This window comes from Aythya ferina (genome assembly GCF_964211825.1).
Source record: "Aythya ferina genome assembly, chromosome: 1".
NCBI lineage: Eukaryota > Metazoa > Chordata > Aves > Anseriformes > Anatidae > Aythya > Aythya ferina.
The window spans coordinates 31197042-31217305 of record NC_140296.1 but is presented as its reverse complement, the minus strand read 5'-3'; the positions used below and the strand labels follow the sequence as shown (position 1 = coordinate 31217305).

Here is a 20264-nt window from a genome sequence, read left to right as displayed (position 1 = left end):
ACCAAACCAAACCAAACCAAACCAAACCAAACCAAACCAAACCATTTTACAATTCTGTGATTCAATGGTTTAGGAGATAGAGAGCACTGGAAGAGAAACTAGAGCTTTTAAAAGACATTGTGGTTAAAAATGATATGAAAAATAAGACTGGAAGCAGCAGATTTGTTTCAGTTTCAAAAATTATTTGACAAGTTCCCATAGGAGAGATCAATGGCTAAGATGCACAAAACAAGAATAGAGAAATAAAAGAGTCTTCTGCATATAAAAACTAGCTCAAATTGTTTTGCTCTTAGAACACTACACCTCCTACACAAGAGATCTTTTCCTTACTGGCCATTATCCTGTGGGTCTGGATTTTAAAAGCTACTTTAAGAATAGGGTCACACAGCTGTAGTTGTATTGCTGGAGCTGTGATGGTCTAAGGTCTAGGGCAAGACAACGTTTATGGGCCAAACAGTAGAGTCAGAAAAAAAAGACAACCTCATGTCCAGGTCTGAAGTAGTAGCAGTGAACTTCCAACCTAAATAGAAGTAGAGGACACTTTCTTTGACTTTAATTAGATACGTTAAGTCAAGTAGACCAAAAAGCAGGTTGTCACCTGTAAAAGAGAAGAGAATATTAAAAGGGAAGTGGTGACAAAGGGGTTATTCTGAGGACTAAAGGAATATATAGTTAAGACTTTGGAAGATGAAAAGATTAATAAAGGGAGGAAAATTATAATGTGTTGCAAAACTACTCCCTCCTCTGAAATTCACCTTTTTTACCATCTGCTATAATTAAAATTTTAGTCTCCTGGATGCCTCAGACCACTGAAGGGCTGATGTAATTTTTTCCAGCTACATGAGTTGAAGCAATATAACTTTTACCCACAAATCTTGCCCTACGTAGAAGGCACACAGGCATACAGACTGCTCCGAGAAATAGAAAAATTTGCTTTCTCGCACAATGAGCACAAGCATATCAGAGGACCCTGCTGTGACCCTGCCTCTTGTCCTCCTCTTTACACTCCCTGAAGCTTGATTTGTTATCAGCAAACTATTCCTTAGGTCAAGACAGCATGGGCTGCGTGTAAGCCTGGGCATTAACTGAGAGGGTTAATTATATGTGATGGAAAAGACTTTGATTGTTTTGTTGTTGTTGTTGCTGTTGTTTTTCTAATCTAAGAAACTTTTTTTTTTTCTAATCTAAGAAACAGAAGAAGCCTAGCCTTTTACAGCCAAATTATTTTTTCTTTATTTTACTCGCACAAGGTAAAAAAAAAATCACAACCTCTAATTCCTGCAGGCTCTGCATGAGTGCACGAGTGGAAAAGAGTGAAGCTGGGTCCTATTCTGGTCTGCATTATTGGTAGGAGGGCTCTTTCTACATAACCCTGAGATCACTCTCTCCTCCTATGTTCATCTCTGGAACTCCAGGGGGGACAATCACAGCTCAAACCATGATATTTGGCCAGTGACATTTTACTACTGGATTTTACTGATGCCTGAGCAAAAACAGGTTTGTTACCCTTTAAATCCCCAAATGAGTTTTCAGAACAGGCAGTACTGGCAAACTTGTAAACTCTATTTATATGCAGCCATTAAGCAACATGGAGTTTCCTGATATTTTCAATCTATAACACAACTGTAAAAGAAAACTATGACAGGTCGTCATCTTTTGAACATAAAAGCATGGTAAGCAATAAAAAAGTCCTCTGGAGGACTTCTGTAGTTCAAGCTTACTATATACATATGTGGATGAGGCATTAAATACAGTATCTCAAAGCTACAGATGAAAAAAAAAAAAAAACAAAAAACACTTGGAAGCACAACAAATAACAGGTCATGTAATCAAGTCTAGTGAGATGTGGCTCTTATGCAACATGGCCCACAGCGGTCAGATGCCATTATGCATCAGAGAAAGTGAAATAATTGAGCTAGGATACAGCAAACAATCTAGGAAAAAAAAAAAAAAGTCTTGGATTTTGAACAAGAAAACACTTATAAAATACCACTGGATCAACAACATGATACCTAAGCATTAAGATGGGAGAATTACAATAAACAAAGTGCCTAGAGTATGCAGATGTGTGATAATGTTTCTGTCATACAGTCCTTAGAATAATGTAATCCCTCTGTTACTACTTGAGGTAGCCAAGAGATGTCAATGCCCCTCAGGAAATATTTGTTGCATTACAGAGACTTTATTCAGTACAGTACAGTACAGTATTGTATTCAATGCAATATGCAAAAGTTTTGTTGATGAAAGACAAAAGATCAGGGGGAAGACGAAGAAGGGAGGTAGGAATACAACTGTCTGTTAAGGGGGATGTTGTAAGAAAGCCCTCCAGTGAGAATTTGAGGCCTCAAATCCCTGGGTGAAGCATTTGAAGGGTGGTTAGCTCTCATGTCCCCGATGGGATCAACTGCTGAGGCAAAACACTGGAAGAAAGGCAGTCCCTAAGGGACACCAAATGGTCTACATGAGTCATTAGCTATCATCGTTTTGTTTCCTTAGTGCTGCACCTTTCCATTTCTAAGACATGCACACATGTAGAGACACACACTACCCCATCAGGCAGTGCTGAATCAGTTTGTTACAGTGAAATATATGCTGGAATACTTTATGGAGAAATAGCTTCTCTTTTGAGGTCCAGTGTTAATAACTTCCATTCACTTAAGGAGCCCTGTTGCCTTCAAGGGGACAAGCTATACCATGATGATTACATACAAGACTTTTCTTGTAGAATTGGATGGTTTGGGTTTGTTTTATCTTAATTCCAGATTATAAATTCCACTCAGACAACAACAACAACAACAAAAAACAGAAATGTGGGCTGTTTGCTCTTTTTGAACAGAAAACATAGGACACATGTTCCAAACCACATTTAGATATAAAGCTCAGAATTAACACCTTGAATCGCAGCCAGAAAAGATCTTAGTCTTGAGGCTGAAAAGTCCTAAGTCTTTGGAGCTGATAAATCAGCCATGACAAGCCTGAACTGGATATAGTTTATTATAAAATCAGGCTTGATTATCTGCTTGAGGTAATTAGACAGACCAGAACAAAGGGACACAAAGTTAAAAAGCAACATATGTAGGAAGAACTGGAAGAGATATTTTACTTTACACAGGCTAGTGAATAACAAGAATGTACTTGAGCTTTCTTTTTTTCATATGATGAATTCTGGCTACTAACATGAAGGGACCCCCTCCCCTCCCCCCGATACTTATAATAAGCAATTTATTAAATCAACTACTCTTGGAGCTGCTCCACTCCCATTCCCAGTCCCTGCTGCCTGTGTGCAACCCTGGTATCCAGCAACAGCATCCAAGCTCTCTTTTCTCACAACCCATGATCCTTCTCTGACTCTCGAAGTGGTTATGAAATTATTAAAAGCACAGTAAAGAAAAAATAAAAAAAAAAAGGATAATGCTATGGTATTTACTACATTAAATGACAATGGCATTGCATTTAGGTATAAAGACAGTAAAGGTCAGAATATTTAAAATAAAATAAAATCTGTTCACTTTTCTCTGTCCTCTTAGTTTTGGTGAGCTTATTACTATTTTTAAGGAATATTTATCTTATTTTTGGTACTGGCTATTCTGGTAGATAAAGCTTTAGGACATTATGAAATGTCTTAAAAATACTTGTACAAAAGAATGCTTGAAGTGCCAAAATTGCTTTCAAAATGCCCCAGAAAAGAAGGTTTCAATGATTGTTCTTGGAAAGGGCTCAGTCCTGTAAGTCCAAGTACAGTTCAGGTCCCAAAACAGGAGGTTCCCAATGGAAAGGTTACATAGATTTGATAGATGCAGATCAGAACAAGGAAAAACCTCAACAACGGAGTTGGTTCTAATATTCTGCATTTAATTCTAGTAAAATAAACTGTTTGAAATACAGTTGTATCAGAGAGAAGAAAAAGAGCCAGAGAAGCCTATAACTTGCCCTCTCTATCCAATGCAGCCTGGGCATTTCTCTTCCAAAACACAGGTCATGCTGCCGGATCTGTATAAAAAGGTTACATTTGCTCCTTCTCCTGCTGTGCTGTCTTTCTCCTGTAAATGCTAGCAAAGCTCTTTCCTATCTTCTCACTTCCCTTTTTGCAATCTTGCTCTACACAATTACAGCAACACAGTCAAAGAGGAAGAGTAGGTAGGAATTGTCTGCCTGTTCCTATTTTGCTCAATAGTTTGCCTGTTTCTCACCGCCTGACTCAGAATATCAGATAAGAGTTAACCTGCTTTTTCAGTTACCTCCATATCACTGTGGTGCCAAGGCACCTAGAAGAAAAGCCACACAATAGGCTGCCAACTTTGTAATCGCTGCTGCTTTTCATGCCAATCAGTATTATCCCATTGTTTCCATGCAATCCCTTACCTACCTGGTTTATCTAAGTGAAAGAAAACAGACCATGCACAATTTGGGTTGAGATTGACTCATAAGTGCTCAGACAGTGTTTAACTTACTCAAGCTCCCCATCTGAAAGCCTTTCCTGAATACAAATAACAAATAATTACTAAATAATGAAAGCACTATGGTCAGGAGGAGGAGATTATTTATAAAGGAAAATCATGTAGGGTCATGCAATTTTTTATTTTTTTTTTAATAAAATCCGATTGAGAAATGTGCACATATAGGAACAGCAGATAAAGTTGTCCCTGTTACATGAACAGATGTATTAAATTCCTGAAGCCACAGTAAGAGAATATCTCTAATACGGAGACAGAACACAACCTAAGTACATGCTGGAGAGTCTTACAGCATATTTTAAGTATTAAGTTTAATTATGCTTCACCTCCATGTCCACTAACAGAACCACTCTGGTGACCAGCTGCTTCCCATTACAGAGACATTACTCAGTGCTGGTGATGTCATGCACTTCATTTGTCACCACTGGAGCATGGGAAGGTGCAGTAGATCCACTGTTTATCTGAACCAAGTCAACATTAGCAAAGTATTATGTTACAAGCTCCCTCGCGTGTTCCGAGGTTAGGCTTCCTGAAGCCTAAGTGGCTTCTTCAGCATGGACTATCAAAAGACATTTTTCCCTGCTGATCACCTCTGCTGATATTTCACAGACAGACACCTGCAACGAGGTGGTTTGTGAAAGCTAATTCTTTTGCTCATCCCAAAGCAAAGAGCGTTTGAAGGACAGATGGCAGAAAGGAAAGAAAACCATGTTTCTGTCCTTTATCCCCAGATAAAAAGTAGAAAGCAATCCTTTCCTGCTTGCTACCCAGGGGCCAAGCCCTAAGCACCCACCTAGCCCATGCAGGCAAAGAGAGATCCTGACTAGGGAAGCACAAGAGATTTTATGGCCCTTGACTTGTTGTGAGTTCATTCACAGTCAAGTCTCATTCTCCCAAGGAAGTCTTGCTCTGCAACTTCCCCAAGCAGTGACATCTGTGTCATTCTGATCACCACACTCTCCTGAGAGCACTCTGCAGGTACTAACAGTCCTCTTGGGATGGCTGTGCCCATCTCCTGCAGACCATCCCCATGACCCGTTGGTGAAAAGTTCACAGATTTGGGTCCAGGACTTCAGGTAACATCACCTTCACCTAGCCATCTCAACATACGAATGTGCTCAGCAAGCCACCTTTGAACAGTCTGCAAGTCTTGGTTTTGATGTAAATACATGAGTTGCTATTCATACGTCTTTGATTAGTTTAAAAGGTCAATTTCCTTTTTTTCTGTTGATTTTTATCTACAATGTCTCATTTTTCTCATTAGCAAATTTTACATTACGCAGGAGTTACACTGAATGCCTGACATTGGCTGCAGACACTTAGATCCTTGGATGGGACGTGATGTGTGAAAGGGAAGTGCTGTAAATAAACTGTGCTCTAGCAGAAGTGAACAGTCAACAGCAAATGGTTCCCAACAGTCTCCTGGCTTACTTTATGCTTTGGGATGCTCATAATTACTCATGGGTTTTCTTGCCTAGAATAAATAAATACATGGAAAATAGTGGGAATGGAGGCTTTCCAAAGTGGAAAAAAAAAAAAAAAAGATGGTGAAAACTTTTACAGAAATTGAGTATGTCTGTGTTATTCCACTGGAGCCTCAAATAAAAACAGACAGAACATATTTTCTGGTGGTTACAAAAAATAACAATTAACAGCAGCAAGGGATTAAAAAAACAAATTATCCAAACAATATAGCATGCATCATTAATGTATTCTGGGATTTTGAGAGAGTTAAGAGGAGTTATGCCAAATAGTAATCAGTCTGTTTTCCTGAACTGCTAACTGGCCCTGGACAAAAATATAGAAACAGAGGCCATAATAAATAAATAAATAAATAAATACCCAATCCCACATACAGCACAAACTTTGCCCTTAGCATGTACCTGTATAGGCCCCTGTTCATTTCCTGAGTCTTTATTTGGGATAGTCACCCTTCATCTGATGTTAAAAAAGCACTATTTATCTTTAAGCACCAAGTAGATTTTAATCATTATCTTCATCCTTGGCCTCAATTAAGGTCTAATATAGAGTAGGCACTTGAATGACCTAAGAGGCACACTTAACCCTGAATAGTGTGTCAAAGGCACTTAGAGTTTCTGCCACATTTCCTCTGGCCATTGAATCTCTCTCTCCTTTTTCTGTTGTAACCTGACTGTGTTTGTTCCTAGCACTTTAATGTCCCCTGGTGTGAAGTCTCCTTGAGTAACACTCACACAACAGAAAGTGTGATTAACTCCACGGGCGCTTTTCAGGTCAATGATAAAAACCTACTTGTTACGCTAATATATAATATTTCTTTAGAGATGTTCCCAGTGAATCTGCATATTGGGATTCCCACAGTGCCTGTTCTCTCTCACCGTTGCTGTTCACCTGTGTCTTGTCAATAGAAATACATAGTTTTGTCTGGGTACAGACTCTACTCTAATTCTCTAGAGTAGATTTCACAGTTATTTAGTTATTCTGATTGGTTACTCAGATAATTCAAATAGTAAATCTTTTTTCTTCCTCTTGACTGAAATGTAGTGTCTCCATAGTAAAGTCTATAAAAGTAAAGTATAGGAAGGAACTAGAATAAAATTAGAAAAATTATATGATTTTCTTTAGAGGATGCCTTACATTTCTCTTGCTCTATAGGATTGCTTATTAATGAAACACAATGCATAAAACATGCATGGATGTTATAATATCTGAAAAGATGTCTTCTGAAGATCTTGTAACCTCAAAGGTTTTATGAAATCTGTGGAACACTTTGAAAACTTAGATTAAGACTTCTTATATCTTCTTTTGCTACCAATGTCAAACCAATGCAGTGTTCAGAGCAAGGATAAGTACGCTGTACATTATTCTGCCACTGGCCTGATAAATTCTTTCAGCAGCTAGTTGTGGTCTACAGCTTATAAAGGCAGGGGAACAAGAGTGCAGGGAGTGCCTTTACCAGATGCTGTCTGCTTAAAAGCTTAAATCTGCAGTGTGATAAACGTTATTAACAAATAATAGATGCACAAGTATTTTTTCCTAGGAAAGGTACTTTCTTCAGGCCATAGTACAAGTTTAGGATTACTTAAAAAAAGTGTATGAGCTGTAATCAAAAAACAGGAGTTCAATACGGACTAAGAAAAAAAAAAAAAAAAAAGGATACTGTGTTTTCTTAAGCATGTCTTAGAAGATTCAAGTTACATGCTTGTTAGCACATTGTTTCAGTGTCTTAGCAATGACGTGCAGAAAAAGGAAGCTTTACTAGGTAATAGCACAGCACAGGTAAAATGAAGAGACTGCTCAGATGGATATCAGTGTCTCCAGGCTGCCAGTAATGGAGATGCCACAGAAGATGCACAAGACTGGCAGAATCATCTGGCCAGCTGATTCCTTAAAGTCTTTGGCACTGTTTAATGCACAGCCTCTCTTCAGGGAACTGCTGAATATAATCAAATATACCTTGATTTCCTACAAGATTTGATTGTTCTTCATTAACGTTACAAAAATAGTACTAAACCAGAACAATGAGGGACAATTCAATCAGAATACAACAGTCTGCAGTAGACAATAATTCATTGAGAATGCCTCATCTATTTTGTGGTAGAAATCCAGGGAAGCTCAATGGACTTTTCCATAGCTGAGGCAGACTGGTGAAGAAATTTTGAAGCCTCAGAGCACCCTGTATTTTTCTAATATAATCCTTGTTTTTTTCTTCTCCTCTCCTCTCCTCTTCATGGGAGTCAGTGACCTCTTAAGCCAGTGGAGTGAGTAGAAGGAAAAGCCATTATGCTAGTCTTCCACAATACACTCATCACATGGAAAATTGCTTGGAAATCAGATGGAAAATTAGTTGTAATCTAGATATAGTGTTTGCCTTTGGTTACAAACTTCATTCTCAAGAAAGATACAGTCTGAATATTATGTCTCCAAAGACTTGGAGGTCTTGAGCTAATAAAATTATGGGAGGGATATTTAACCTCATGTTTTGCGATTTAAGAGTCTCTAGATTGAAATTACCCAATTTTGTCTTTTATCAAAAAGTACTTCTGGGGTTACAGTTTCAGGACTGCAACCACTTAATGTCACAGGCACTGCTTCCATAAGTGAAGTTTTGCTGAGTTATGGCTTGATTTAGAAATACAACTTCTAGTTTGGGGAATCCTGCTCTATGTATTAATGATCAAGAGAAGAGCCCATTGGAGGGAGAAGCACTTCAGTGCTGACTTGCCTTTTACATCTCCCTGTGAAGTATCTGATACTCAACACTGTCAAAAGCACAATCCTGAACGAGGTGATCTGATTGAAGCTGACAGTTTCTATGTTCCACTGAAATCAGGTCAAAAGACAAGTGTGTGGGGAAAGCAAAGACAAATGGAAAAACAGAAAGGCTGATGTAAGTGTCTAATATTTCACAACCTCCAGTGTCTAAAAAACATATGCCTGAGGCCACAAAAATGGTGTATAGCTTTTCTATACTTTTTGGTAACCAAGATGTTAGGTTTCAAAGCTTACTAGCCTCTGTTTTCACTAGGATTTTATAGAAGTGGTCAGTCTAACTTCAGCAAAAACAATACTGGAGGCCACAGAAATTTTAATATCCTGAGGCTGAGGCATGTTGGCTGGGTTCACATAGGTGAACTTGCATTAATAATTATCCCATAAATAAGTAGAAGGCAAGAAGGCATGTTTTTTTGAAGCATACCCTTGACTTGTAAGCAGACATATAAATTTCATCCTGGATGTCTGCACTTACGTGTTGTTTTTTTTTGTTTGTTTGTTTGTTTGTTTTGTTTTTTTCCCCTCTGTAAGAGTACAAATAAGAAGCATAGGGCATGGTCTTAAGCAAGTATAGAAGAATTATCACTAATGTACTTCACTAATGTACTTCATACTCATTTGTAGTGCTGAATTTTTTGACATACGCCACCTTTGACTAATGAATGTTTAGGTCATCTAAGTCATTGTGGAGGAAAGCATCTCAAAATTGCTTCATGTTTTCTGGAGTAATGACTCATTAGTGTAATAAGAACTAAACAATTTTTCTGGCAGGATGTTATGCTTTAGAATACAGGTGACCTGCTGCCATTTGCTGAAAAAAAAAGGGATCATGAGGACACTAAATTCAGCAATGCCAAATTTTCCTTGAAAAAAATCCTGATGTAAAAGCAAAAATAAAACATTCTAAGTTAGACACAGGTCTCTAAGATTTTTTGCTATCCCTAAAATGTAACAAAACAGTGAACTTGAACAGAATTGAAAAATGTGCTTGAATCAGAGCTGCTGAGTGCACAAGGAGGATTCAGATCTCAGAAATTTGGAGTAAAAATTATCCTTTCTTCTCACCTGGCCATATTTCTCAAAGTATCAAAGCATAGAAAATTGCAGTTTTAAGGTCTAGATAATTCAAAAGCAGTTTAACAGATTTTCTCCAACCTTTCCAGAAAATTTTTACCTCTGGGCTGAGACCAAGAAATTTCAGTCCAAAAGGCAATTTTTTGGAAAAAATTATAACCTGCTGAAAGAGGAGGTTTAGAACGAAAGTGTTTTTCAGACAAGGCTATTCCACATCAGTTTTTAACACTTTAGCTAATGCATTATTAAACTATATTAAACTACAGTTTATTGTATGAATTATGTATATATAACATATAAATGCATATATTAGTGTATATGTAATACAATACCTAAATATTATGGAAAAAATATGAGCTTTCTGAATAACAAAAAGCGTAAGCAGAATATATCTGAAGAAACTGAAGAAATATTATACACCTATTAACAAGAATTCATCTTGACAAATGAAGGACTCTGACATTTGCCCAGATCAAAAATCCAATTTTGCAGTACTTGGAGATAAGGAATTAAATAGAGTACAGATATAATCTAACCTGGTATTAAAAGGTTAGCAGTGCTTAAAATTGATTAGTTACCCAGACCAGACAGGCTATATCCCAGACTGTGAGAAGAGAATTGGCCAGATGTTGCAGAAGCTTTAGTAGTGATTTTAACAAACTCTCAGGCTAGGCAAGAAGTTCACAGCTTGCAAAGTGGGTAGCATAACTCTGTTACGAGGCAGGAATCCCCGCATGTTACACAGCAGCAAAGATAACGTCAGTTAAAAAAAAACAGCAAAACACTGTAAAGAGACATAGTAGATCATACAGAGGCCATACCTATGGGAAAAAAAAATACCCTGAAATTTGGGAATTCGGAGCCAGCAGGTTAGGAGAAGAAAAGGCGATGACAGAATAAGTCCTTTGGAAACAGAAGTATCACAGAAGTAGGAGATATGTCAGGGTATAGATGAGTATCACACACTGAATTTCAGACTATCGCAGGTTGTAAAAGCACACACAGGAAAGATCACACTCTCTCCAAGATAATTTCAAACTAATCATTGCTTTCCTAGCTGTCACCAAGGCAGAAAAATTAAAGAATAAAATAAAAATATTTATTTTTAAAGGGAGACAAAAAACACTGGTGTTTCATTTTCATCTCCAATAAATGTCATAGATGACAGTAAAAAAAAAAGCAATATGTGACTGCTGAGGCAGATTATTTCATTGATAGGATTAATACCAAAAAAAAAAAAAAAAGTCAGAAAGGGCTATAGACTGGTTAGATATTTGGTCCAACGTGGTGATGGAAACTGTTGTTGAATGCAGACACAGTAAAAATACTTATAAATATATCACTGCAAATAAGTCTATAAGTCTTTTCATGGTATATTGTGGTAAAAATTATGGATTTGCCATGATGAAAATGTGTCAAAAACTTATGAATCATAAGGAAATATAATGAAGTGTCAAAACACCTATTTACCTTGAAAAATACAAGAGAGTCTCAAAGAAAGGAAAGGAAAGGGAAAACAAAGAAGTCATTCTACACCTGTAGAGAAAGCAGGCAGCACTTCAGTAATTAATATTTATTACTTATGGCACCTTTCATACATTGAAAATGCTGAACAAATACCAACTGACCTGTACAACACTCCTACAATACGTGATACACATGATTATGGAAATTACAGCAGGGAGCTGGCAATGAAATAAAATCCATGAGATCCTCCCTGTAAGGAAAAGCATTGCAAAGGAAAGGAGTCTGCCTTGTAGGGATTGCATAGCACACCTCATACAACTTACACCAGAACTGGGGAGTCAGAGGAAGAGGAGAAGACAAAGAGTGGGCAAATCTCCACAGGATATACAACTGAGATGCTTGTAAATCAACACAGAGAAACTGATTTTGACATTTGGACTTTTTCAGGTAATTGAATTTGAGTTCAGCACACATTCAGGACATGAGCATAACTCAATAAATCTGTTCACAAGGACAGTGGGTTCATTAAGTCCTGCTCCAGTTTGGTTGGATTTCTCCTCTCCTCTCCCTGTGGTGGGACCACAGTCTCCAGCAACAACCTCAGCTTCTAGGGGCAAAACTCTACCAGATAATTGGAAATGCCATTTCCCCACAAGCCCATGGGAGAGGCACACCAGGACCAGTCAAGTCCTTGCTGCTGCTGGGAGAGGACCTTCTGGTGGTGTACCCTGCCATGTCCCCATCAACACCAGCCAGTCTTCCTGGGGCTCTGCTGTAGGCTATTGGGTTGAGGACCACTAGGGCTCCTCTTCTGGCCATAGGACCAGCGCAGCATGGGAGGCAGGCACTTTTAGTTCTGCTTGTTTCCTTTAATCAGAAGCATGGGGTTAAAGAACCAGCTGATGGCCTCTACCAGCTAAACTCTCTGCTTGAGGCTGATTCATCATAAATCAACTTTCATGCAGCTTAGTTTACCCGCCTGTAAAATAGGTAATTCAGAGCCAGACCATCATCTGTGAACTGGCACAGCTCCACTCAGTTCCCAGTCCCAGAAAGGGACATATTTGGCCAAAATTAAGTGTCACGCATCCCTGGTGAGGCAGACAAAGTGATTTACATCCTGACCTGGCTTACTGTGTAAGACAGGCACAGACAAGACAGGAGGCAGCTCTGATCTACATGTAGCACTGCTCTTCTCAAGATAAAGACACATATTCCAGAAGGGACCTGTTCTGTGTCTGGCTTATGGCTTGCATCCGTGGGGCACCCACACACATAAAAATATTCTTTTTCTACCTCACAGGAACAATACAGTTTAATTTATCCCACCTAACTGGAGTTCTGCTGCTGACAGTGAGGTCTCATAACTTCTGAACTAGTCTGTGAAACAATGCTGGTTTCAAAATATTATTTTTATTATTGTTAGAGTGAGTGATTTCCTGACATGTTCTCCCAAACTAAAAGTGAAATAACAAAATCAAACAAGAACAACCTCTAGAAATCAATTTATGGAGTCAGGCAGAGTGTAAATAAGCAAATACCTGATGGGAAAGCTTCACTTCACTAATATTAGCTGAGCGTATGAACTGAACAGACTACATGATTTTCTGCCTAATTAACGTAACTTCAAAATCTTTCTTCAGTCAGAAGGTCCTAGTCCATGGTGTTCTTTGGCAGAACCTCAAGATATCCTGCTTGAACGGAGAAACAAAAACATTCTTCTCAAATGACCTGGCCCCTGGTCTTGACTCAGCATGAAGATCGATGGTTTAGTTGTCCATTTTCCCCAGAGTTTTGGCTTTCCACAAGGCTAAAATATAATGTAGATTATACACCTAGTACAAGAAGAGACTACTATGCAGTATGTAATATTAATTATAGGTGGTGTTTTCAGAACATAAAAAATAAATATATCCTCAGAAATCATTCCAGATATTTCTAAAAGGTTGCAAAGAATCCATGGACTGGTAAAACAGAACTCTTTTAAAAGAAAAGTCTTACCTGTCACAAGCTGTTGTCCAGCTAGTCCTACTGGAACCATCCCCAAATTATTCATAGCTGTGGCCCAAGCTGTTGGATCAGTGACTGACATGTTCAGTTGCGTGGTATCTATAGCTATACTTCCCAAACCATCAGCTGCTGCAGGAGAAGAAACACATTCTAAGTAGGAAAGTTAACTTCCCAGCTTTATTAACCAGAACTGTCAGTGAAAATGAGGTATCACAACCACTGTTCTGTTTCTTAATTATGTTTCACCTTTGAGACAACTGGTAATAGTGGTTGGTACTGTATAGCAAAGATGAAGATATTGGAAATATTCAGCAGACATAAAATGAAACATGAACAATTCAAGCTGATTATATGGTGAACTTTTTCACCACGAGGAGGAGTTAAGCAGTGGAACAGGCTGTACAGTCACCAACCGTGGCTCTTTTCAAGACTGAACTTGATAAAGCCCTGAGCAACTGGTCTGACCCTATGTCTGGCCCTGCTTTGAGCAGGAGATTGGACTGAAGACCTCCTGAGATCCCTGCCAACCTGATTGAATCATCTTGTAGTCCTCTGATATAATTTAATTGTATATAATCTATGACAAACTGTAAGAAAGCTGTAAGAACCAAACACATCCAAAGCAAAAACCCACTTCCTATGACATGCAATTTTTCTAGAGGATTTAAAATATGTTAGTCCCTAACTAAAAAGAGGTCAAAACCTGTTGTTTTTGCTATGCAAAACACCAAGTTTTGTTCTGAAAACAAAAGAGAGTTATGATTAATATGGTCAAAAATGACTGAGCCCAGGTATGGATTCCTGGATTGGGGAACGAAGAGTGTCTTAGATAGCTAAGGGATGGTACCCTCCTGATGTTGAATCCCAAAACACAAGGTGTGATTGCTTATTTGTGCATCCATCCCATCACAGCCAAAACCATCTCCTAGCTATTTCCTTGCAACCTGTGCAGACCTGAGATATTTACCGGCAGCCATTGCTTTTTCACCAGTTCCTTTTGCTTCTGTTAGACTTCTTCAGCAAGAAATAATTAGCTACTGTATTAGCAGCATCTTGAGATGGGATGTCACTGAACGCAGGGCCCACACACAGCTCATTAGGCTCTGAAAGAGAAAAAAAATGAAATCATCCATCTAGTACCACAGTCAGAATATAGTTGCAAAACGATGGACCACTCTGGGAAGCCACTTGAATGATACTTGTGTCCACTCACACTGGACCACCTTCCCCATCCTTCTAGCACCCATTGCAGTGAAGATTTTCAATGAACACTCATCCTAGCCCACTAAACAAACATTGCCATGTAGGAACTGTCAGACAGCTTGCCTCCGACCGAAAAGCCTCACAAATTAGGCCTTATCAGTAGCTACACAGCCTCCTCAGTATGAAGGCATTGGCTGAGAAAGCTCATTCTAAGGGCTGAATATGATTTTTTTTTAAACTGTTAACAATTAACTGATGTTGCAAGTTTCAGGAAATAGTCTCCTGTTATGAAATGAAAAGAAAAAAAAAAAAAAAAAGGAAAAAAAAAAAGCAATGAATTTTAGAAAGGAATGCGCAGAGGTGTGAAAATGTAAGAAAACCTAACAGAGCTGAGGATGATGCCTGCTCCTTAACTAGCATGCTATCTTTGCCTGGGAAAGGTTAGGTAGCTCGAAGTGAACGTGGAGCATCTGCTTCCAGCTAAAGCGCACTGCTTTCATCAGATATCTGTCAGACCATGAATTTTACATAACAGTAACTTTTTGCTGTTGTTGTTAGAGAAGTTCACTGTGTCAGTGCATTGCTTATGGTAAAGGAGGCTGAAGAGAGGATGAGGTGTGACAGAAAGCTATGAGCTGACAGCACCCACAGCAGAGGGAGAAAACACTGAGAATCATGTGAATCACTGAATGGTTTGGGTTGGAAATGACCCTAAAGACCATCTAATTCCATCCCCCCCACTATGGGCAGGGACACCTCCACCAAACCAGGTTGCTCCAAGCCCCATCCAGCCTGGCCTTGAACATCTCCAGGGATGGGGCAGCCACAGCTTCTGTGGGCAACCTGTGCCAGTGCCTCACCACCCTCTGAGTGAAGAATTTCTTCCTTGTATCTAATCTAAACCTACCCTCTTTTAATTTAAAGCCATCACCCCTTGTCCAATCACTACTCTCCTTGACAAAGAGTCCCTCCCCATCTTTCCTGTAGGCTAGGAAAGGTTGAGATGAATGCAAACATATACCCATGTTAGATATGTGCATTAGCTACATGTAACTGTTGGCAAAACTAGAGCTGCGTATTCTTTTTTTTCTTTTTGGCTGTCCAGAAGAACCAAAGGGGTCTGATCTACAGTCTTTAATACCAGTAGGGAGATAAACCAACCTCTGACTGTGTGCTTCCAAGCTTTACGGGGGAGTCATGAATGCCAAGCAGGTGCCTGTTGGTGACTTGCTCAGCCCTAAAGACACTTTCACTGTCTTTTTAAAAAGTACTTGAAAGATCTTAATTATCAGGTTTCCTACATGCAAACCCTAAGAATTCTTCTTTAGAAAAGAAACAATTAAAGTGATTATGCTGTATTTTAGCTGTATTTGAGCACCTCCCACACTTTTCTTTTTACATATGATGTGCATAAAGTACAAGCTAGAAAGTTTTATAATTCTCTGACACTGTACAGATAACTTCATAGGGACACGATCAAATTAATAGCTGTAAAAGCAAAGAAAGAGTTGGGATCAGACAATACTTTACTTTTTTATGTATGTTGTAATTCTCAAATAACCAGCATACTAGGTTAAAAAGTATTTTGTTCAAATCTACAGTGGGTCTATTTAAAAGTCAATATTTATCAACTCTTAATATTCAAATTTGCAATTCCAATTCCTATTTGATCTCCACTATTCATTATACAAAACATAAAATAATTTTATGATAAAATTAGCTGCTAAATAACATCTATAAATACCAAAAAACATTGAACAAAAGTCCTCTGCAGGGAACACGATTAACTTATGTTAATCTTGGCAAGCCACCCGAGATTTATGTCATGTTTTTAAAACTGGGTGTCTCTTATTCAGCTCCTTAAATTGATACTTAGCTCTTTCTACTCAGGCTATAAACTTTTAACCACAAATGTCTACTTTGAGGTTAAAGATGACTGAATAATTGCTTGTCAATAAGATATTTCTCACTCTGTACACCCTCTTTCCTCTTTATGAATCATTCGCAAATCAATTTAATTCACATACACATGCTGAACAAACCAGATGAGGGTGGTTCACCTGCCACCCATGGATCCATATCCCCCTCTGGCATGGATCTGGGTGCCTTATTGCCTTTCTCCTGTGACCAGGAGCCTTCTTGCCTTGGTGCAGGAAGGAACATTTCAAAACTGCAACAAAATAGTGATGAAAATCCTCTCCACACCTTGTTGTGGGCTAGTTGCTTATTTCCATCATGTACCCCCCGACTGCTGGGAATAGAGAAGGTGCTTCCCCATGTTGTCAGTAGACCTGTACAGATATCTTGGACCAGCATGGATTATGGGATAAGGGGCAAAAAAATGGGATGCTGGATTGTTTCTCAATATTTTACTGCCTCATGATGTGTGTGTTGGGTGACATTACAAGGTCTGCTGCCAAACTTCATGCTCTCTTCTGCCCAGCCCAAACTGCAGCTGTATTAGCTCTGCCAGAAATGGGAATTGGTCCATAAAGACTCAGACCTTGGGCTAAACAAACACACCTCAGTCTACTGAGAACTAATATGTGACTTCTTTTGCATTTGCTTTTTACCAGGTTGTCCATCTATTTCAAATTTTAGTATATTTCCATAAATTAGCCACAAGCATTTGTTAAAGTCCTTGCAGAGGATGAAAGAAAATACCACCATGAATATAGGATTATTTGTGAATCCTCTATTGGACTATGCCACCATTGCTGCCCAGTGTGCCACAAAGGTTTTTGCTGAAAACACACTCTCATTAGCCCACACTGGCTCTTGGCAGTTTTGCTTTCTCTCTAGCCATCAAGGCTGCTGCTTGATCAGCAGGACCTGGATGCAGTGCAGGCTGAACCAGGGGAAAAAGCACAAAGAGCACGCAAGGAGCCTAAAGTGGAACTAGTCCTATCTAACCAAGAACTGCTTCAGGCTATTTTGTCAGTGGAAGAGAGCTGAATAACAAGCATAAAGGCACCTATGAACACTGAATAATTTGCAGCAAGCTGCAGGCAGAACTAATGCTACTTCCTGAAGGACACAGACTGTAGAAACAAGCTCTCTTAAAAAGAAAAATACTAATTGTGAAGATCCCTTCTGCTGACAACTCAAAGATTACATTGATAGAGAGCAGTATAATCTGGATAAAATAATTTTACAGGAACTTTACACATAATTGAGACTCAACCTTTAGTTTTCATCAAGAAACTTCTGAAAATTCAAACAGGGGGAGGTTTCATTAATTCTTAAAATAAAATCAGCTTTGGGCAAATTTCAGCATTTCTTTGTATAGCTCAGATACTGCACTATTATATTCTTCATGACACTGGAAACAAAACAAGCTAGAAAAACAAATAAACCCTCACTCTAGGTCATATAAAAGACAAGTGATGTGTGATGAGAAATATGTCTGATAGTAAAGATTCTTGCATTCTTAAAAATAAAAGGAATCACTGTGATACTTGTTAAATGTCCAAGAGAGTGAAAGTGTATGCAGGCACCCTGTGTATAATGAGCAGGTATTAATCAACACCATCTCACTGACATCACACCTTTAGATAGCTCTCCCAATCTATAAATCCTTAGTACTCCTCTGGGCATTAATGACCTGAAGATATATGTAAAAGAAATCTGCGTACATAAACACTTGTGCGTGGGAGTAGCTTTACTCCGGGGGGGAGGGGGGAGTAATTTGAGAGGCAAATAAAGCCATAATCCTGATCTGCAGGAGAAAACGTGTTAAGTCTTCTGGGTGCTGATGGTTCTGGAGGATTTTGGGGAGCAGGGGTATTAATAAAAACTTCATTTCTTTAGAGCTGCTCATTAACAAATTTCTAACATGAAACACTGTAAAGCAATTCCCTGGGACACTTTTTGTGGCCTCACTTTCTGCAGACACAATGCAAGTACCAATCCTTGCATGGTAGATTGTGTGAGACATTTAGACTTCCCTCAGACAGGTTGTCAGAAAGATAAAGCACCCTCAAGTCCATACCAATGAGCACTTCTCAGTCAAAGCAGTCATAGCAGATTGCACTTAGCACGCATATTTTATACCAGGCAATTAAATGCAGTTACCCAAATGAATACAGAAGTCGGTTATATATTGTGCATCAATTATCACAGGCAATGAATGCTGTGAGACAAAGAAATTAACACAACATAAAACTAATTCAATAACACAGCAGATTGCTAAGTTAAAATCCTACCCTTTAGATATCTATAACAACACAGACAGTGAATTACGACATGGAATGAAGCTGATTAAATGCACCATGGTAATGAGGCTCTGTGGAGTGCTGGGTCAGCGGCCAGCCCCAGGATGAGTGGAGGAGGTTCTCTGCCTGGCTCTGACACTGACCTGCTCTGTGACCTCAAGTCATTTCACCTCTCTGTCTCATTTTAGTGACCACTAAATCCTTCAAGAAAAAGACTGATGCCATCAATCTTTTGAAACCTGGGTCTAAAAGTTGCAAAGCCATTAGACAGTACTGGTGTCAGTTCTCATGACAATGCAGGTGGCTGGAGCGATGTGGCATCGTGTTACACCTAGGAGAGTTTTTCAGTTCTTACTCGAACAGCATGTGTGAAGCATTTGTTATTGCTCACTGTGATTCATAGGATGGCGGTCATTAGGTTGGTCACACTCCACCTGACCTGCCAAAGCACAGGTCATTTACCAGGCTACCTCCTGCTGTCTTCTAAAATGCATCAAGTGTTTTGTACTGGGTCTTTCCAGTGTTTCTATTTTTAGAGATGTTGACAGGACTCTCAATAAAGAAAGGAGAAAAAGAAAGGAGAGAGAGAAGCAAAGATTTTATGAGAATCACTACCCATGTCTTCCTGACCATCTCTGGATAAAGAAGAAAGCTGTGGGTAGTAACAATGAACATGATGTGTTTTTACCATGGCCATCCTGTCTGGAGCATGTAAAATGAAAGAACACCTCCAATGTAACACTGAAGATGGCTTTTACCTACTAATGTTGCATATGCAGTGTATGAAAAAGAGGCATTGTCAGATTTTTGCATGGTTAACGGCATGTTAACAGCTAAAAAAAAAATCACCTAAATTATGAAATTCAAAATAAATTGAAGAAATTGAAGAAATTAAACTTTTCAAAAAACAATTTGTAAAAAAAAATGTTTACAAATTCAATAAATAAAAGACAGGATGTATCAGAGCATTTTAGAAAACATCTTATTTTCTGGGATGGGACCCTAGGTTAGGTATCTATCATATGCTTTGGTCTTTTGCAGCTCTACTGGAGAGAGGTTAGATGCTTTCCAGGGTCTTCAGAGAGTCACCCTATTTGTCTGGCTCTGTCTGTCAGACTCCCGCTTACCAGATGCCTTTGAAAGAAAAGATTGATTTTGAAGGAATTGGCACTTTCCTTAACAAAACAGCTTTATTAGGCAAATAAACAGTGAAAATAAGAAGGGTCTTACCCTTAGTGCTCTGGTTATGTGTTCACTTTCATAATTATTCTGATTTTTTGTATTTTGAATTAATTATAACACCTATGCTCATTATAGACTGTGCCTAGAATGTTTGTAGAAAAACAACATTGTCATCTTATAAACTCATAAAACATAGGCTGTAGCATTAAGAGATTTCATTTTTCACTAAGTACACAGAATAAGTATGTTTCTACATATTTACAAAGGATCCTCTCCACCAATTTTTGCTGAAAAACAGTTAACGAGTAAATCATGGCCGTACTGATAGGACTAAGACAACTTAGAGAAAACCACAATATATTTACAGTTTCCTTTTAAATTTAACAAAGCCAATTTGCACAAAATA

General features: G+C 38.6%; 1 protein-coding gene across 6 annotated transcripts in view; it reads right to left on the bottom strand.

The window, feature by feature from the left end:
* Positions 1-20264, bottom strand: part of ENOX1 (ecto-NOX disulfide-thiol exchanger 1) — a 361330-nt gene that overhangs the window by 123907 nt on the left and 217159 nt on the right. For 5 of the 6 annotated variants that reach the window (XM_084530082.1, XM_084530077.1, XM_084530079.1 and 2 more), the window contains 2 exons: positions 14227-14362; positions 13251-13388 (listed from right to left, as the gene is read on the bottom strand). In XM_084530082.1, coding sequence (XP_084386208.1) covers positions 13251-13388; positions 14227-14236 — 148 coding nt within the window. In that variant the 5' untranslated portion in view covers positions 14237-14362. The remainder of the gene's footprint in view (positions 1-13250; positions 13389-14226; positions 14363-20264) is intronic. The other variant, XM_084530081.1, reaches the window with a different exon arrangement.